The sequence below is a fragment of the Rhincodon typus genome, chromosome 21 (genome assembly GCF_021869965.1).
Source record: "Rhincodon typus isolate 14 chromosome 21, sRhiTyp1.1, whole genome shotgun sequence".
NCBI classification, from domain to species: Eukaryota; Metazoa; Chordata; class Chondrichthyes; order Orectolobiformes; family Rhincodontidae; genus Rhincodon; species Rhincodon typus.
In genome coordinates this window covers 2,267,196-2,286,368 of record NC_063352.1, presented here as the reverse complement: position 1 = coordinate 2,286,368, position 19,173 = coordinate 2,267,196, and the positions used below count along the sequence as shown (strand labels likewise).

Sequence of the window (19,173 nt, the reverse complement as noted above, 5' to 3'; positions counted from 1 at the left end):
ACAGTGTGGAGCTGGAGGAACACAGCAGGCCTGGCAGCATCAGAGGAACAGGAAAGCTGATGTTTCGTGTCGGGACTCTTCTTCAGAAATCTGAAGAAGGGTCCCGACCTGAAACATCAGCTTTCCTGCTCCTCTCATGCTGCCTGGCCTGCTGTGTTCCTCTAGCTCCACACTGTTATTTCATGTCAGTTGGTGTTTCCTGGCCTCAGGAGATGAAAAGATGCAAGTACCATTAAAGCATTGCTTGTAGGTCAGGCTTCCTCCAGGCACCCATTAAACTAATACGTGCCCTCACTACCATCCACCAACACCAACTCCTACTTTGTGACCAGCAGTTGTCGTCCTCATTGATTGATCACTTTGTGACGGTACTCTTCACCTCCGACATCAACATGCTTTCCTCTGTTTTCTTTATTCATTCATGGGATGAGGGCGTCGCTGACCAGACAGCATTTATTACCCATCCCTAATTACCCAGAGGGCAGTTAAGAGTGAACCACATTGCTGTGGGTCTGGAGTCACATGTAGGCCAGATCAGGTAAGGATGGCAGTTTCCTTCCCTAAAGGGCATTAGTGAACTAGATGGGTTTTTCCGACAATTGACGATGGATTCATGGTCATCATTAGATTCTTAATTCCACATATTTATTGAATTCAGATTCCACCACCTGCCATGGTGGGATTCGAACCGAGGTCCCCAGAACATTATCTGGGTCTCTGGATTAACACTGCAGCCATAATGCCACTAGGCCATCAGCTCCCCTAATATTAAGTTTTCCTGATTTCCTTGTTCTCCAGGCTTCTCACATATCTATCAGGCTGTCTGTGGACAATAAACTGACAGATAAAAATCCAAAAGGATCCCTGTAATTCTTCTGCCTTTCCTGATTGCAACACAGCTCCCTGCTCTGGGCTATAACCCATGCCAATGTTCCTTAAACTTAATATTACATAATAGATATTAGTTTATATCAGCATTGAGTTCATTTGGATAATGTCTCCAGTGAACGTGGCATTTACAAACAGCCATGTGTCACTGTAGTAGAGCTTTAAGATGAACAGATAAAGTTGCTGTGATTCTAATTTCACATTGAGCAAGAGTCATCTCCTTAATTATACACTTGCTGATCTTTCATGGCTTTGGATACTTACTCAGTGATAATGATGACTGGAACGCGAGGTAATATTTTATTGGTTATGCATTTTTCTTTGGATTTTCTCACATTTATTGCAGACATGTATATGAAAAAAAATGATGAATTTTGCAGAATGGAGAATTGAATCATGAGTGAATCTGTGGAAATCTTTAGCACAGAGGGTTGTTTAAGGCTGAGTCATTAAATATATTTGAGGCTGAAATAGACAAATTTTTAATCAGTAATGGAATTGAGGATTATGGAAATATGGCACAAAAGTGAATTTGAGGATTATCGGATCAGCCATGATTTTATTGGTGAGAAGACTCAGTGGACTGAATGACCAACATCTGCTCCTATGTAGTATGGTCTTATAGTTCCAGAAATGATTTGGTCCTGCCTACCTTCCTCATTCAGTGAAATCTTTGTAGTTTCTGGTTGTCACTTAATTTTATGTAGATTGCAACAACAAATGTGAGAAAATTTGAAGCAAGAATATATAACCAACAAAATAACACCTCTTTTCCCAGTCATTATTATTATAAATTATTATCGTTATTATAAATATTCAGTGTTATGAAAGGTCAAACTTTTGGTGTGGTTTGTGTATATTTTGAGCATATGAGCTTTCTATGTCCTAATATTGCTGTTTGTCCAACATAGAAAGTGTAAGTTTCAGTTCTATGGAAGGGTCACCGGACCCGATACATTAACTCTGCTTTTTCTTTCACAGACGCCGCCAGACCTGCTGTGCTTTTCCAGCATATCTGTAATATCTGTTTTCCAAATGATCATATTTTATTTAAGAAGTTCATATTTTCCTAATGGAAAGGTAGAAAATAAGAGCAAGAATAGGCATTGAACATGATCATGAGTGATCCTCTCTCTCAATGATAGACTCCTGCTGTCTCCACATACCCCTTCATTAATTAGTGAACTGCATTTGTTCCTTATCTTCCCACACTTACCAGCAGTTTGTTTTTATTTCCATTCCAAAATACTACTCACATTTACAATTGCCAGAGGTATGTATCATGTCCCAGGACAATGCAATGATGCCATCTGCAGATGTGGCCAGGATAAGTTGTCAAACTCTCCTTTGTTGAGCAGCACCTGTCTGGGGAGATGGAGTAAGGCAGACTGTAGTTTCACCTGTTAATTCCAGGGACGTGTTTAGTGGTGGGGAGAGTGTAATTTTGACAGTTAGCCTGGTTTCTGCTTAATGTTCCAGTTTCTATCATCTATCAAAGTCACTCACACAGAAGCAAAGCAAGCTGCTGGTCAAAGGAGAGGTGTGCTGGTTTTCTGAAAAACTATTTTGTTGGAGTTTAGGATTGATTTCAAATACATCAAAGTTTATTATCTTTGGCTAGCAGCAAAAACACAGATTGTGCATCCTTAGAGAGCAAATCGTTTCTGCAGATGCTGATTAATTTGTGACCATGAGCTGGGTTTTTAACATTGAGATGGGAAGCTTGAGTGAAGATATTTCCCAACTTGGCAGATTCACCCCCCAACCCCCACCCACCCCCGTAAAAAGGTTGCCTTCTGCTATATTTTCCTTCCAGGGAGGGAGAAGTCAGGCTTACCATCTCTAGTGGCATTTGATTGGCGGCTTTTGGAAACAGAGCCAAGGCAGTCTGATTGCAAGGTCTTTGTACCAATTGTATTAAAAGTTTTATGTTTAGTCCTCTCGCCCTTGTCCCTCATTCACCTTCCCTGGCCCCATCTGTTTTCCATGGACCCCTGTATCACCCACGCCCTCTCACCAAGAACGCAGTACAAAACAATGAGTCGTATAAAATCAATGGTAAGTCTTGAAACACACTTAACAAAACAAACCATTTTGAAATCTTTGATAAATCTGTTGTCCTTACAATCCTTGCTCTTACCAAAGTGTCAATCAGATAGACCCCTTCTAGTACAGTAACAGATGTATATCTGATTTTATGTCACTTGATTTTGTCCAAATAGTCATGCGGCATTGAAAGAAAGAGTTCTAAGAAAGAATAACTTGCCACTCATAAACACATCAATCAAAATAAACCCTCTGATTCCATCTGTGAACTACATTCCATCTCATTTTTCTGCTGCATGTATCTCCATAGTCTGTGCGCAGCATTGGCTAATGGAATTACAAATCAATGTATCACATATTGATCAGCTTGTACAAATCCCCTGAGCGACTGTGCAGTACAGAGGATATATTGTCTGTGAAAACAGGCCTTTACTGAGCTAGGTTATTCATGAATGTGGAGATGAGCCAACCATTCATAGCAGGTCATCTCTGAACTGTATCAACAAAAACATACATTTGTTCCTCTGGCTGGCCTTAATATGAATGCTTGGCAGAGCTCCAAGATTCTATTCATGGAAAATAGTCATGTCTTTGAGATGATGGTGGATAGCAACTTGTGCATTATTGAGTGTCATAGCATCATAGAGTTATACAACATGGAACAGACTCTTTGGTCCAACTCGTCCATGCCAAGTAGATATCATAAAACTGACCTAGGCCCATTTGCCGGCATTTGGCCCATATCCCAGATGTCTCTTAAATGCTGTAATTGTACCAGCCTCCACCACTTGCTCTGGCAGCTCATTCCATACACGCACCACCCTCTGTGTGAAAATGTTGCCCCTTAGGCCTGTTTTATATCTTGCCCATCTCAACTTAACCCTATTCCCTCTGGTTTCGGACTCCCCTACCTGGGAAAAAGACCTTGTCTATTTACCCTATCCACGCTCCTCAGCATTTTATAAACCTATGTAAGGTCACCCCTCAGCCTCTGATGCTATTGGGACAAAAGCCCCTTCCTCTCCCTTCAGCTCGAACCCTCCTGTCGCAGTAATATTCTTGTAAATCTTTTCTGAATGCTTTCAAGTTTCACAACATCCTTCGTATAATAGGGAGAACAGAATCTAAAGCAGTATTCCAATAATGGCCTAACTAATGTCCTGTATAGCCGCAACATGACCTCCCAACTCCTATACTGAATGCACTGATTATTGAAGGCAAGCATGCTAAACACCTTCTTCACTACCCTGTCTACCTGTGACTCCACTTTCAAGGAACTACGAACCTACACTCAAAGGTCTCTTTATTTGGCAACACTCTCCAGGGCCCTACCATTAACTGCATAAGTCCTGCCCTGGTTTGCCTTGCCAAAATGCAACACTTCACACTAAATTAAACTTTATCTGCCATTCCTCAGCCCATTGGCCCCTCTGATTGTGGTTCTGTTGTACTCTGAGCAAACCTTCTTGGCTTTCCATTACATCACCAATTTTAGTATCATCTGCAAATTTACTAATCGTATCTCCTATATTCGCATCCAAAACAAGTGGAATCATACTGCCTTGGATGTAAAGTGCTTAACACAACAGTACAAGCCCCTGCGTTTGATTTTACAAGAAGAGTTACATATCTCTGTGAGGGGGAGAAAAACAGAAGTGTCACTTGGATCTTCAGTTAACTATACAATGATGTACCAATACCATAATGACCATATTATTATCTTGAAGTGAGGATCACAGGATTTCCCTTTTTATACAACCCAATATCAGATTAATTTGCTGTTAATGTGCCTTAAGTCTCAATTAATAGTTTTTAGAATTTTTCTGCTGGTATTTTATTTAAATGGTGAAAAATTGCAGAATGCTGCTGTGCAGATGGACCTGGGTGTCCTTGTGCATGAATCACAGAAGGTTGGTTTGCAGGTGCAGCAGGTAATTAAGAGGGTAAATGGAATATTGTCCTTCGTTGCTAGAGGGATGGAGTTTAAAAACAGGGAGGCAATGCTGCAGCTGTATAGGGTGCTGATGAGGCCACACCTGGAGTACTGTGTGCAGTTTTGGTCTCCTTACTTGAGAAAGGATGTACTGGCACTGGAGGGGGTGCAGAGGAGGTTCACTAGGTTGATTCCAAAGTTGAGAGGGTTGGCTTATGAGGAGACATTGAGCAAACTGGTATCTTATTCATTGGAATTTAGAAGAATGGGGGTTGGCAGGATCTTATAGAAACAAATAAAATTATGAAGGGAATAGATAAGATGGAAGCAGGGAGGATGTTTCCACTGGTGGGTGAAACCAGAACTAGGGGGCAAAGCCTCAAAATAAGGGGAAGCAGATTTACGATTGAATTGAGGAAGAATGTATTTACATAAAGAGTTGTGAATCTGTGGAATTCCCCACCCAGTGAAGTAGTTGAGACTAACTGGTTGAATGTTTCTAAGGCAAACAAAGAGAGATTTTTGAACAGTAAAGGAATTAAGGGTTATGGTGAGAGGGTGGGTAAGTGGAGCTGAGTCTGTGAAAAGATCAGCCATGATCTTATTAAATGGCGGGGCAGGCTCAGGGGGCCAGATGGCCTACTCCTGCTCCTAGTTCTTATGTTCTTATGTATTGCTCTCTTAATATTGAATTCCTGGGCTTGTCTTTTCCTTTTATATCTCACACAGCTTGAATGTACGTTTTATTTTTACTGTTGGTTGCGTTCTGTTTCCTCCCAGTAGTCTTTGTTTTGTACCAATTATGTTGCTCTGGAATACCGGACGATTAATAAAAGCTCACAGGGTGACAGGTAATTGGGTACATTTGGCTTACTCAAGTGAAAATATATGACTGTTTGGATTTAATCAAACTGTTCAAGTAAAACATTTCACATCCACTGGCCTTTCATTTAATTTTTAGGAGGGAGTGGGTACATTATTGCGGGTCACATACCGTGTAAATTGAGCATGGAATATGGATTATAACTGCATGAAAAGGTCAAGTTGATACTTTAAGCCAACTAATATGGTTTGATTGAATACCAGCTTTATCTTATGTATGCGTAATCCAAATTATATTAAATTCAGTATGACTGAGATTGATCAGAAGCTGGATTTACAGCTGTCTAACATCAATTCAGTCGACAGACATAGGGAAAAGGGGAGACCTGTTCTGTCATTAAAGACTGTAGTTAATGTGCAATCTAGCTCCATCTACCCCTGTTTTGTCCAGATACCTTAAATATTATTGTTAACCATATTCTATTAATTGTGCTTTTATTTGGGCTTCACACTGGCATGACGCAAACTAATTAAACTCTCTACTGATATCATTGTCTCGGATTCAGTAAAGATGACAAGTACAAAATGATGTATGGAGTTTGTGAAATGTTAAGTGTGGAGACAGATCATCTACATTAGCAGATTGTCACCTTCACCTATTATTTATTCATGATATAACCACTGGCAAATAATTGCAAATCTCCTGGTTTATTTAATTTTTTCAGTCTTCAAAAAATGTACTTCATCTCATCTTAAAACATGCAGGATGCATTGTGACAAAAACTTTGTGTTATGTCAGATGTTCACATTCAGCTGGACTTCTTCAAACCGTTAATATTTCATTGCCTTTCTAATCCAGTCCTTCTTCCACACGGTCCTGGAGAATAGTCATCTCTGTGAGACGATGGTGGATAACAACTTGCGAATTACCAACTGGAATCGGAAGCTTGGCTGTAAGTGCCAGTACAAACACATTGTGGATTGGTGCGGCTGCTCTCCCAATGACTTCAAGCCACAGGATTTCCACCGCTTCCAGGTAGCTTCAGTACTTGCTGATGAAGATGGCTACAACTGGGACTAACATTACTGTTACTGCCAATGATACTGCTATACCAAAAACAAATTGCATTCAGACATGAGGGCTGAGGCTGTACAACCATTCCAGTGAAGTCTCATCACATTATACACATGTTCACCAGACTAGCTGTCAATATTATTAATTATCAGTCCTCACCTCAGAACAAAGAAAAAGGAACAGGCCCTTCCGCCCTCCAAGCCTGTGCTGACACATTTTGCCCTTCCATACTAAAACTGTCTTCATTTACAGTACCCATATCCCTCTATTTCCTCCCTAGTCATGTATTTGTCCAGGTGCTTCTCGAGCGCTGCTATTGTGTCTGCTTCCACCACCTCCTCTGACAGCACGTTCCAGGCACTCACCACCCCTTGTGTGAAAATTTGACTCACACATTTCTTTTAAGCTCCAACCTCCCCATCCTGCCGCCCCACCCCCCACCCCCACACCTTGAACCTGTGTCCCCTAGTAATTGACCCCTCCACCCTGGGAAAAAGCCTCATAGTTTACACTCTATCCACACCATACACAAACTTATAAACTTCTATCAGGTCACCTCTCAACCTCCTGCGTACCAGTAAAAACAAACCCAGTCTATTCAACCTTTCTTCATAGCTAAAATCTGCCATTCCCGGCAACATCCTGGTGAACCTTTTCTGTACCCTCTCCAAAGCCACCACATCCTTCTGGTAGTGTGGTGACCAGAACTGTACACAATATTCCAAATGTGGCCTCACTAAAGTTCTATAAAGCTGCAGCATAACTTGTCTATCCTTATACTCAATGCCCCTTCCAATGAAGGCAAGCATGCGATAGGCCTTTTTTACTGCCTTATCTACCTGCGCTGCCACCTTCAGTGATCTGTGGACCTGCACACCCAGATCCCTCTGCATATCAATACTCCTAAGGGTTCTGCCATTCACTGTATAATTTCCATCTGATGCACCTTCCAAAATGCATCACTTCACATATGTCTGGATTAAACTCCATCTACAGTTTTTCTGCCAGTACCTCCAACTGATCTATATCCTGCTGTATCCTCTGAGAATCCTCCTTACCATCTGTAACTTCACCAATCTTTGTATCGTCTGCAAACTTACTTAATTAGACCAGCTACATTTGCCTCCAAATTATTTATGTAGACCATGAACAGCAGAGGTCCCAGCACTGATCCCTGTGGAACACCATCAGTCACAACCCTCCATTCTGAAAAACATCCTTCCATCACTACCCTCTGTCTTCCATGACTAATCCAGTTCTGTATCCATCTTGCCAGCTCACCCCGATACCACATGACTTCACCTTTTGTACCAGCATGTCATGAGGGACTTGTCAAAGGCTTTACTGAAGTCTGTGTAGACAACATCAACCACTTTTCCGTCATCAATAATCTTCAACACCCCCTCAAAAAACTCGATCAAGTTAGTGAGACACAACCTCTCCCGCACAAAACCATGCTGTCTATTGCTTCTGAATGCATATAGATCTTGTCCCTGAGAATCTTTTCCAATAATTTCCTTACCACTGATGTGAGGCTCACAGGTCTTAATTTCCAGGATTATCGCTACTACCCTTCTTAAATAATGGGACAACATTGGCTATTCTCCAGTCTTTTGGAGCCTCACCTGTGGCCAAGGACGATACAAAGACATGTGTCAATGATTGTTTTTGTTTTTGGAGGGTAAAAGCCGACAGGGATCAGTTTAATCTGTTGATTATTTGGATAGAAAGGGCTTGCAGAGTTATGGGGAAAAGGCCGAAGATTGACTGTAGGGAATAGAACAGGTGCAGGGAGGATTGGCTGAATGGCCTCTTTCTGTGCTGTAACAATTTCATGATTCTGTACAGCAAATGGAGGTGACACCATATTCACAAGCACTAAAGGAGGAAAGGGAAATTGGAGAGTGAGAACTGCAATTTTAAAGGAACGGGGATGAAACCTGATGCCACCTGGCATGGGAGGCTGAGGAGGGAGGTTGAGTTATCAAATTTTTAGTGAGAAGGGGAGTCAGGGAGCAAAGACTGGGCTTTTTGATGAGATGAGCTGAGAGGAATGGGGAAACAGATAGAATGTGAGCATTGCTGGCAAGGCCAGCATTTACGATCAAACCCTAATTGTTCTTGAGAATATGGTGAGGTACCACTTTGTGAACAACTCCAGTCTATGGGGTGTAGATACACCCATGGTGCTGATTATGAAGTGTTCTAAGATTTTGACCCAGTGACCCTGAAGGAACAGTGATATCGTTCCAAGTCAGGATGCCAAGTGGTTTGGACGGGGTCTTGCAGGGGCTGGTGTTCCCATGTATCTACTGCCCTTTTGCTGTAAGTGGAAGAGGTTACATGTTAGGAAGATGTTATCTATGGAGCATGTGGTTAAATTACTGCGATGTGTCTTGTAGATGGTGCACACTGCTGCCACTGTACATCGCTGTGGAAAGAGTAAATGTTTGAAGTGGTGGAATGGTAGATGGTGGGTAGATATCCTTCAGGGACAGAGCCAAAACCATCACCATTGTTTATAGATAGTAAGTGAAAATAATGCACTCTTTTCCATCCACACAGCAAACGGCAAGGCCAACGTTTTTTGCTCGGAAGTTTGAGGCTGCAGTTAACCAAGAGATCATTGGTCAGCTGGATTTCTACCTGTTTGGGAACTACCCAGCTGGCACAACAGCTCTGAAAGCATACTGGGAAAACGTATACGATGAGCCAGATGGTATCCACAGCATCAGTGACACATACCTGACCATGTATCACTCATTTGCTCGCCTAGGTCTAAAAAGAGCAGAGTCTTCCTGGCATTCCAAAGAGGAGAATAAGTGCAGGTGAGGGCGAAACTGCAATTCCTGCATATAACTTGTCAGAACTGTAGCCCTGCTGCAGTTATAGTATGCACACAACTGTGAAAATGGGGTGAGTGAAATAATTTTGCTGATGTAATGGGAGTTTAATAATTTTGACAGGGTTTCTCCCTCAGAAGTATGATTCTATTCCCCATAAAGCTATGCAATAAATTATGCTAATATTGCACCTTCCATAACCTCCAGCTCAGCCAATGAATTAACCTTTTAAGTGTAGTCACTGTAATAACATTGGGAATTACAGCAACCAGTTTGAGCACGGTGTGATCTCAGCAAAATGCAATGATGTAATTGAACACAATCTGCTTTATTAGAACCATAGTAAAATTATGGCTTAGAAAGAGGCCATTCAACCCATCGTTCTGTGCTGGCTGATAAAGGGAGACAAGGAAAATAGTCTGTCAATTTCATTCCACCTTTCAGCTCCTGCTCTGAAGCCTTGCAGGTTACAGACTCCCTGTAAGTAATAATGAGGGATAATCACTGAGGGATAAGTGTTGACCAAGACATCAGAACTCCCCTGTTGCTCTTTGATTAGTTCCATGGAATATTCTTTGGCCATTTGAGGGGCCAGTTGAAGCTTTGACTTAGAAGTGCATCCTTTTAGATGAGTTTTTAACAGTACAGCATTCCCTCAGTACTGGATTAAGGTGTTAGCTGAAATAATGTTCCTGTACCCTGTAGTAAGGCATGAACCCATTGAACCAATTTAGTAAAGTTCTTTGAGGATGTAACAAGCAGAATGGATAAGTGGTGTATTTGAATTTCCAAAAGGCATTCAGTAAAGTTATTGCAGAAGAAAACTTGTAGTGTCACAGCTAATGTACCAGAAGGCAGAGAGAATTGGCTAAATAAGATGAAATGGAATCTGGAAAAATTATTCATTTTCAGATTGGCCAACTGTTGCCACAGGGATCAATGCTGGAACCTCAACTATTTATGATTTATGTTAATGATTTGGGTGAAAGCACCAACTATGGTTCTGATGGGGAGGTGCTGGTGTTGGTCTGGGGTGGACAAGGTCAGAAATCACACGACACCAGGTCATAGTCCAACAAGTTTATTTGAAATCACAAGCTTTCGGAGCACTGCTGCTCCATCAGGTGACAAAGGAGCAGCGCTACAAAAGCATGTGATTTTGAATAAACCTGTTGGACTATAACCTGGTGTCATGTGCCTTCAAACTACAGTTCAGCCAAATTTGCTGCTGATTCAAGGATAAGAAGGAAAGCACATGAGTAGGGTGTAAAGAGTCTGCAAAGGGATATAAATAGGTTCAGTGCGGGGGAGAATTGGCACATGGTGTATAATGTGGGGAAATGTGAGATTGTTCACTTTGGCAGGAAGAATAGCATATTATTTAAGGAGAGAGAGACTACATAATGCTGCAGTACGAGAAGGATCTGGGTGTCCTTGTACATGAATCACAAAAAGTTAGTGTGCAGGTAAAGCAAGAGATTATGAAGATGAACGGAATGTGGTCTTAAGGATCTGGAATATCAATGTAAGCAAGTCTTTCTACAATTGTACAGGAAATTGGTGATACCGCGCCCCAAGTACTACATGGAGTTCTTACTTAAGAAGTGACATACTTACATTGGAAGCATTTCAGAGAAAATTGGGTAGGCTGCTTCCTGGGGATGAGGATCAATCTCAAATGGAGAGGTTGAGGAGGCTGGATCTATACTTATTGGAGTTTAGAAGAATGAGAGATGATCTCATTGAAACATAAATAGTTCTGAGGGGCTTTTACAAGGTGGATGCTGAGAGGGTGCTTCTTGTGGGACATTTTTTAGAGCTAGGGGCCACGCTTTCAAAATAAGAGGTCTCTCATTTAAGCCAAAGAGATAGTGAGGAATTTCTTCCGAGGGCCGTTTATGCTTGGAATTCTGTTCCCCCAGAGTAGTGGAGGCCAGCTTATTGAATATGTTCAACATTGGATGAAACAGTTTTCTGCTTGTCAAAGAAGTTGAGAGTTATATGAGGGTGCAGGCAGGGAAGGGATGTTAAGGCCATAATTAAATCAGCCATCATCTCGCTAAATGGCAGATCAAGTTCAAGTGGGGACAACTGAACTGCTCCTATTTCTCATCTTATGTAAGCCATCTTAACACACAGGCAACAGTACCAGGACCAAGTCAAGCTCACAGCCTAGTTAATGCTTCAAAAATAACCAAAGTACCATGGATACTGGAAATCAGAAAACACCAACAGAAACTGTTTGAAAACCTCAGCAGGTCTGACAGCATTTGTGTAGACAGAAACAGAGTTAACGTTTTGGGTCCAGTGAACCTTCTTCAGAGTTCTGCCACAGATGCTGCCAAACCTGCTGAGTTTTTCAAGCAATTTCTGTTTGTGTTAGTCATTGCTTCGACTGGCTTTGTGATACTGCTTGCTGCTTGTACTCTGGGTAACATTATTTTACATGCTTGATGTGGCACAATAGCTGTTCAGCCTGCAGCATTTTCCCATCTGCACCATTGTAGGTCTGCAGCAACATATGTAAAGCACCTCTGTACTAGATAACATAATTAACTTGTTTAAAGAAAATTGGGTTATTGAATTTCCTGGAATTCTCTAACTGCCTGTTTATGCTACTCTCTTTTTGTACTGATATGAAAGTGACCCTAATCCCATAAAAGTTGCTCCTGCCAACCTGCCAAAATCTCACCCATGCTTGGCATATTTGAGGTACAGCCAGCTGTATTTGCACAGCTTGTGCATCTCTGCCTATTTTGATTGGCTGTCCAAAAGCAGGGCAAAGTCATAACATCACTGAGTTCTAACAACACTCAGAATTCTGCATCTAGAAGTTTGGCAAACATTGTTTTTGTAGCTTTTGGTGGAAACTTGCATCCCTGTTCATAAATATTATTGAACAAAAGTCAGCATAAACAGAAATAGAGGACTGTTGTTGCACAGGTACCATCTCTACCTCTGGGCTCCATGATCCAGGATCAAGTCTCACTTGTCCTAGTGGTTTGTTGTAACACGTCCGAACAGGTTGATTAACGTAATCAAATCCCAGCCCTTCGTACATGACCAAATATTTCTGTTAGGTTAGAGATGGAAAGGGTAGCTCTTTGCATTGTGACATTGCCCTCAGTGCCTATACATCACTATATCCCAAATCTTACGTCAAAGATCAGTTCATACAAAGGTATATCCTTCACTAGCCTGACACCAAATTCATTCAAGGGAAGATGTTTACTCTGCAAGCAGGCTCTGAACTTGAAAGTTTACTTTAGCTTCCTCCATCAGCTTTCTCAGGTACTACATTCAAGGAGTAGATTTTGACCATGGGGTAGTTTTGGCAAATTGGAAGGGATTGGTTGACTGCAGGGAGAATGGGAAACACAATTGCTGGGCTAGGTTTGGGTGCTGAGTATTTAAATTTCTGAGATTCCCAAGAACAGGACACAGGAATGATTGAGTGATCTTTGGGAAGGTCTTGTAGGAGAGAAGGTGGAGATTCCAGGGCAGAAGAAGTTATAACTTACCTGGTTGGATATGTTTGACCTTCCTGGCCTCCAGATGGTGAGTTTTACACTAACCTTTGAAGGCTCTTCCATCTCTACACTTAATTTAGCCTGGGGTGGGGAAATGGGGGATTTGATGGCTTCTCCTTTCGAAACACAGTTAAAATAATAAAATTGATTCTGCAGTACCCCAATTTCTTGTCATATCTCAAACTGACAGTACATCCCAATGCTGCAACCATGAGTTAGTTACCCAGTTGCTTTATTGAGACCTGTGTAAACACTGAGTACACTTGTCTGTTTTCTCCACTGAAGCCAATCATTTCAATACCACCGTATAGATATCAAAGAACAAAGAACATATCAGGTAACCAAAGAAGTCCGGTACTGGAACGTTGTCTTGCCTGACTTTGAAGGAGGGGAAAATTCTAACTGAAGTGTTCTTCAATTGAAATGCAACCATCAAATACTTGAGAATAATCCCAACAGTGCTTTTAAAGTGAGCTTAAAGAAAAGTCCTGCAGAGACATGTGGAAATTGTTAAAATCATTTTCCTCTCCTTTCCGGTGCTAGAGTCTGGCATGTCTGTACTTGATACATGACATTCTGCAAAAATGATTAAGTGCCACCATTAGATAACAATGGCGTTGGTAAGGAGGACGGAGAAACAGCCTCATGCCATAATAATGCAAGTAGGTTGTGCTGTGGTAGAGAGCTCAATATGGCCAGCTCAATGGGGGAGAACTACTCAGGGACACACATACTGCACATACAGAGAGGCCTCATACAGGCTTAAAAGATCAACATTGTTGCAGGACAGCCTAAAATGTGGGGAGTCCTGCTCAACCAGACACAGCATTCTGCTGGAAGGATCAAAGTTCAGGTGCCCAATTACTGAGAAAAGAAATGCTCTAACAATAAATATTAACAAATGAATGTGCGCAGAACATGGACGATTTTTGGATCAGTTGTATCTATTTGAGAGTTGTACAGTTTTTTTTGTTTTTGTAGCAAGTTTCATTTTTAAGTAAATAGAGTGAGCTGATGGATTAATTGTAATGGCTGATCATGTTTTGCAGATTTATTTTGACGATTGTTTCAGATTGACAACAATAGATTTTTTTAACTCTGCCTAGTGACAATTAAATATTTGAGCAAATCAGTTTGGTAACTGAATACAAATTAATTAAATAATTCAGCCTCAATAACAAGGCCAACAATTTACAATGATACAGACTCACTGGGCTTAAAGCATCGCACATCCACGACATAAATGTATCAATATATGTATTTAATTTACAAAGGAGTAGTTATGAAAGAATTTGATTTGATGCTGCATTATTTGAGCAGAGGTCTTTGAAACTCCATCCTGGCACTTCATGGTTGAAATATTCTTCCTTTGTAAAGGTGAATAAAATGAGTTTTCTCTCAAGACATTAAAAACACAAAAATAATGAAGTAGCAAAAGTCAATTGGATTCTTTTTGGTACTCAAGCTCTCCAGGATAGTATTCAACTGGATTCTGAACACCCTTATTTTTTTCCCTTAATATCCATCCTGACACATTATTCAAACATTTATCACTTTACTTTTCAATAATTTAAATTTACATCCTACTTTCCTGGCTTTGAATTAAATTTCTTGCTTTCCTTTATCTGTCCCAATTAATATTTTATAAGAACTCCATGAGATCCCACCCAGGAATCCTTTTCCTAGACTATAGAGCTTAATTCTCTTGTATATTATTGTATTTGATATTTTAATTTCTCCTCTTTGTGCCCCCTGCAATACATATGTACATATTAATTGTTGGTTGAGCAATAAATCATGAAGGCACAACATAAATTAGGGATGCTTTTGTTCAAACTACATATTCCACTATTCTCTCTTTAAATTACTTTGCCATATTGCAGATATTAAAATTGATGAATGAGCTCAATATTACTCCAAAGTTCTTTTCTTTGTCATCTTGTGTTAATTACTATGCAATAGATAGAATTAAATTAAATACATCTGTCTGGCAAGCTACAATATTTTATGTGATCATTTACTGTCTCTCTGCCTAATTTCATAATCCTTCCCTTTCTAATTAAGCAGACCTTGTTTCTTAACCCTGCTTTCAGGTCCGTTATCTTTACTATTTTTCAGGTCATTACTATAAAAGGTACCGTTCCAGCTTGCCCTCAGGATTCTATTATTGTATCTGTCGTTGTTGTTAGGCTATTAGGTTGCATTAGACTTGTCATCGATCTTAAATATAGTTCCGATGATTGCCTGCCTCCATCTCCGGGAAATCTCACGTGTCCACTAATATCTTTTCCTCTGCTGTCGGCAGATATACATTTTGAAGGAGTCAATGAAAGAAATGCTAGAATAAATCCAATCTGTTGGTGTGTTTATCTCTGCTTTACCAGATTCAAAATCCTCTAGGATACCAGGCGTACAACAGAGATTTAGTGGCAAGTCCATGTTATCCTTTGTCATTAATGGTTGTTGAATAAATATAATTTACTATTTTAGCTTCAGTTTTTCCCACAGATTTATCTTTTAAATTCTAACTTGGTCTAATTACAAATTTGTCATTATGAACTAAATGAATACACTTGTAGTATGGTTACCTCATTGGACTTTCTGTACCATTAATACCATATTTTGCTTCATCTGATTCCTGTGTTCTTACCCCTCCTTTACCTCTGCGGATTTTCTGCCCTGGGCCTTCTCTTTTGTTGATTCCTCCTCTTTTACCCTGTAGGTTCTTTTCCTAGAGATAGTAGGAACTGCTGATGCTAGAGAATCTAAGACAACACAGTGTGGAGCTGGATGAACACAGCAGGCCAAGCAGCATCAGAGGAGCAGGAAAGCTGACGTTTTGGGTCTGGACCCTTCTTCAGAAAATTATTTTTTGTTCCTCTGATGCTGCTTGGCCTGCTGTGTTCATCCAGCTCTACACCTTGTTATCTCAGGTTCTCTTCCTTCCCCTTTTTTCCCTATAAGCCTTCTCACCTATGTCCTATTTCAGGTTACTTAACCTGCCAGGAACCTGGAGTACACCTCAATTCCCAATCCTGCTTTCAGTTTGCTTGTTAACAACTTAAACTGTTTAAATATTGTCTCTTTTCCTGGGGCTATCAGTTCAACCTGCTTCATTTTTAAATTATCCTGAACATGTCAGAATCCCCCTCTATATCTCCTTTTCTTGGCCACCTTTTCCTCCATCACATTGAATTCAGCCCTGTCTTCAGTGAGTTTTATTTCTATAAAACCTGTGTTTTTGTAATTTCTATAAATGGATCCAACACAAGTATTTTGCTGCATGGTTCTGATATGTCTTCCTCTTGGCTGGTACCGCATTAACAATATTCAAGGAATACACGGTTTCCAAACTTCTTATTTTTGACTTCTAAGAATGTGAATTAATGAGTAGAAGATAAAAGTAATGCAATGTTAGATAATGGCTTAGTGGTTATTATTGCTGGATTTTCTTCCAGAAACCCAGGGGACCTGGATTTGAATGTCACCACAGCAGATGGTGGGATTTGAATTCTGTTTTAAAAAAATAACAAAAGAATCTGGAATTAAGAGTCTAATGATGACCCTGAATTCATTGACATTGTCAGGAAAAAGCCCATCAGGTTCACTAATGTCCTTTTGGGAAGGAAACTGCCATCCTTACCTGGTCTGCTACATGTGACTCCAGACCCACAGCAATGTGGTTGACTCTTAACTGCCCAATTGCAATAAATGCTGGCCTAGCCAGCAACACCCTCATCCCGTGAATGAATAAAATTAAAATTCAGAATGGTAATAGAGATATGGAAGACTTTGTCCATCCCTCCCTAAAAGAGGATATATCCACTGAAAATTTACACAGTAAGATCAGTTGATATTTTTTTGTAGGCAACTGTACTAAGGGATGTTTAACCGAGGTGAGGAATTGAAGTTGAGAAACAGGTTAATCATGATCTAACCAAATGGTAAACCAAACTTTGTTGGACTGAATAGTCTATTGTGCTCCTGAAACACCATACACACAAGTAGGCCTTTAATAACAAGGTAAAGGTAAAGTCACCGTTGTCTTACCAGACCGTAGGGCTGCTGTCTTATTACAGAGAGACAACTGGTGGTGGTTTATCCTGAGGGTCACCATGCCTCAGGCAAGGAGAGGGGTTGAGAAGGAGGGTCCTTCATGGAAACCTCAGCCTGTGCAGCACCTACACATTAGATGTCAGTCTGCATCGCAAACCAACCAACTGAGCTAACCAATCCCCTACATAATACTTCTCTGGCAGCCAACATGTACCTAAGGGACCCTTTTCTCCTCTCCATTGGCTGACAGGGACCATTACAGCTAAATTATTTTATTCCTGCAGGAGCTGGACTTTGATGCTCCCTTTCTCTGAGCCCACTAACACCAGGGCCAATCTGGATTAATGTGGTCACTTTCAATTTTGATTTGTAAGAGTTCGGCTCATTGATGGCATCGTTCAGTGGCTTGGTGGCACAGTGGTTAGGACTGCTCATAGTGCCAGCCTCAGGGCAACTGTCTGTGTGGAGTTTGCACATTCTGCCCGTGTCTTGTATGGGTTTCCACCAAGTGCTCCGGTTTGCTCCAGCTGGGATAGGGTGGGGAGGGAGGGGGTTGGGATGGGTCTGGGTGGGACGCTCTTCAGAGGTTTTGTGCCGAATGGCCTCTTTCTGCAGTGTAGGGAATCTGTGACAATTCGGGGGCAATTTGATGGTGCACTGTTGTATAAACTTGTGCCATCAACAAGTTGGGTGGATTGTTATCACCATTCCCTTTTCTGTCTGGGTCTCCATGGCCCACGTGGTCAAGGAAAACCACTGGTAGTGTAATGAGAGGAGGTTTCTGTCTTAAATAAGACAGAGGCTATTGCATGATGGCAGACAGGTAAAGGTTACATAAGTTACTGAAACCACTGGGAGATCTAGGTTAACAGGGCTGTCCCTATCGAGATTGCAAGATGTTCCTCTTCACCCCCATCAAATCGATATGACACCAATCAAATTGGGTAAAAATTAATGTATTGTTCTGCATTAACCCTTTCAGTATCATTGCCTCATGTACATACACAACTAAAGGAAGCCTGTTGTGTTTTTTTTTAACAGGTGGAAATGATGTTTTGTTACTTTTAAACTAGGTTCTAACTATTCTAGTAAGTTGTTGATTTCAAGCTCTTGCAGACTGCACTTCTTTATCAGTTTAATTTAAAATCAAGAAGCGAGTTGGTACTGACATAACAGTGGGATCCTCAAAGCCCCAGCACTGGCACAGCCAGCACACTTTCATTTTATTAACTCAGACAAAGCTCTGGTTACCTGGAGGTTTTGACTTCAGATTTCCACCTTGTGTCTGTGCAAATCCTTTATCAATCGTGTACATTCTGCTGTATATGGCAAGCAGGTTGGTGTATGCAAATCAAAGCCTTAAAGGGATAGGCAGACTAGTTGCATAAGGAATGTTTCCACTGACTGTGGGGTCCAGAACCCGGGGGCACACTCTCAGAATAGAAAGCAAGCCATTCAGGACTGAGATGAGGGGGAGTCTGTTCAGAAGGTGTTGAATCTTTGGAATTCTCTACCTCAGAAGTCTGTAGATCCTCAGTTATTTGGTAAATTCATGACAAAAGCTGATAGATTTCTACCTACTAATGACAACAGGGATAATACAGCCAATATGATGTTGAGGTTGTTGATCAGCCATGTCCTGAAATAGTGGAGCAGACTCCTACTCTTTCTTTTATTTATAGAAATAAAACGTTAAACATCCATTCTGAAGAAGGGGTCACTTAACCCGCAACGTTAACTTAACTGTGCTTGTTCCACAGATGCTGCCAGACCTTTTTTAATGTACTCATTCACAGGATGTGGGCACAGATTTTCCAGTAATTTCTGCTGTGTTTCTGTTTTCGTTTATTTGGTCTTGCAGTTCCCTGTATCACTTCTGTAATCAAACCAGCATGTAATAATCCGGCAGAAATCAGTTTGAAGAAAACATTCATTCAAGATTTGTTTTAAAAATCCATCTCTAGGACTGTTTAAAATGAG

The 19,173-nt window shown here is 40.9% G+C and overlaps 1 protein-coding gene across 1 annotated transcript in view; it reads left to right on the top strand.

Annotated features, from left to right (window-relative positions):
- The window catches only part of xylt1 (xylosyltransferase I), a 228,087-nt gene that overhangs the window by 195,912 nt on the left and 13,002 nt on the right, over positions 1-19,173 (top strand). The window contains exons 7-8 of the mRNA XM_048609661.1: positions 6,549-6,725; positions 9,330-9,592. Coding sequence (XP_048465618.1) covers positions 6,549-6,725; positions 9,330-9,592 — 440 coding nt within the window. The remainder of the gene's footprint in view (positions 1-6,548; positions 6,726-9,329; positions 9,593-19,173) is intronic.